At 42.9% G+C, this 2,113-nt stretch overlaps 1 protein-coding gene across 1 annotated transcript in view; it reads right to left on the bottom strand.

Annotated features, from left to right (window-relative positions):
* Positions 1-2,113, bottom strand: part of COL22A1 (collagen type XXII alpha 1 chain) — a 217,865-nt gene that overhangs the window by 119,053 nt on the left and 96,699 nt on the right. Inside the window, exon 17 of the mRNA XM_018562709.1 lies at positions 435-488. Coding sequence (XP_018418211.1) covers positions 435-488 — 54 coding nt within the window. The remainder of the gene's footprint in view (positions 1-434; positions 489-2,113) is intronic.

The raw sequence follows: 2,113 nt of genomic DNA on the forward strand, positions 1-2,113 counted from the left end.
CCCCCCCCCATGGGACCCAACACGATGCCACTTGAGGCAACCACCTAAGGCTCAATACAAAGACATTTTAGAGAGTGACTTTAGGATTCACTTGTTTTCACTGCTGCTGACACATTATATTGAAAGGAAAAACCAAAAGCGCACATTTTACACACTATTGAACCACCTAAGGCTGCCTCATTATCAGGACGGCCCTGAGTGTATGGCCAGTTTTGGCTACGTTTATCCCACTGAACCCAATTAATTGATTTTAGCTGGGGTGTTCCCCCGAAACCTAAAAAACTTATTACAAGGGTTCCACAGGTGTAGAAAAAAGGTTAGGAAAGGCGGCCATAGCCCCAGAAAAGCCGATGGACAATTCAATCCACCAGTCCCCGGCTGAAACTGAACTATTGGATTTGAATGCAGCTGGTCTAATATTACATATTGCTTACCTCTTTACCTTCAGAGCCTGGCTTCCCAGGGAACCCGTCTATACCTCTTTCACCCTAAAAAAGAAAAATAATATAGATTTATTAATAAATGCAATAAAATATAATAATACATAACGGTTTTATAAAACAATAAAATATGAAAAGACTTTTCATACAATAGTAAACATGTTCATACAGCATCCACCCACCCGGCGATGTAAGTATATAGGTCAGGGCCCAAGTGCTAACTTTGAACAAGGACACATCCCTCAGAATATAACCCATCCCCAGACTGTGTGGCCCCCAAGAACCTCCAGGGTCACAAGTAGGCATGTGACATCATCACCAGCAGGTGTTTTCCAGGATCAAAGGAAGATGTATTCCAGCATCACCTTCAGGAATGTTCAGGACTCACCAGCCAGTACGTTTCGGAATCACTAGCATGTGCATTCCAGGATCACAAGCAGGTATATTACAGCACTCTGATGTGAAGGGGCTTCTGATTTAAAGGGGGGTTCTTGTGTGAGAAGGGGGCAGTGGTGTCACAAAGGGTGTGCGGGGGGGGGTGCAGCCCGCACCTGGGTTTCACCATTGCAGGGGTGACACCAAAATGACTGAGATTCATTTTGGTGTCACCCCCTCTAAAAAGTCGGGCACTCGATCATGGACTGAGAGCCCGACAGTGTCAGGAGAGAGGAGGGGACCCGGCGACATACATCATCCTGCCGGGTGAACGTCCCCTCCTCTCTCTGCTGGCATCCATCACCAAGATGGCCGCCGGCAGACGTCAATCAGATGGCCGCGCATACACAATGACGACATGGTGGGGTGACACCAAGCCTTGGGATGCCCATGGAAGGGGGGACTCTGATGAGAGGGGGGACTCCGATGTGAAAGGAGGGACCAAACACCACTTTTTTAAATATTTACCTTTACTTTTTTAAAATTCTAGAATATAGATTAAGGATAGATTATAGATAAAGGGTGCCGTGACTGAAAGTGATTAAGAAACACTGGAATAAAGATTAAAAAATATACAGATCTATATAGCATAAAACAAATCATCTTTATACCTCATATATTAATAGTTATACTAAAACAAATGATCTGACTCCTTGACAGCAGCAGGGGGTGGGTGCAATAGCTAGTCTGCTATTGGCTATTGTCAATAGAAACCTAGATATTCATTCCTATGCTGTTTTTTTATTTTTTATTTTCTCTGACTGACGGCGGCCGGCGGCCCTGATGTAAAAAAAAAAAACAGCAGGGAAAGGTTTACTCTGCTAGATAGAGCCGCTATCTAATAGTAGAAGACTCCCGGAACGTCCGGGAGAGTTGGGATGTCTGTGCTGGGATATGTAGTTTTGAGAAATGGAGATTGCATCACATCAAGCAGCAGTGAAAGAGACGCAAAGCACACTGGGAATCCAGCAAGTTGATGGAAGTGATGGGCAGGCGGAAGGCAGCACTCGGTACATAAAGGGGATTTTCTCAGGTAAGCCGGACTTCTATCAACTTTATATATGTAACATTTCCTGTTACGATGCTTTGTTTCATATATACACCTGTAATGGTTAACATAAGCCAAATACTCACGGGGGTTAATTGTACTTTAAGTATTTCTATATTTATGTCTTTATTATATACTTTTCAATTATATATATTAATTATATATTTTTTAATTATATTTAATTAGATGT

This window comes from Nanorana parkeri, unplaced genomic scaffold, assembly GCF_000935625.1.
Source record: "Nanorana parkeri isolate BGI_ZX_2015 unplaced genomic scaffold, ASM93562v1 scaffold593, whole genome shotgun sequence".
Taxonomy (NCBI): domain Eukaryota; kingdom Metazoa; phylum Chordata; class Amphibia; order Anura; family Dicroglossidae; genus Nanorana; species Nanorana parkeri.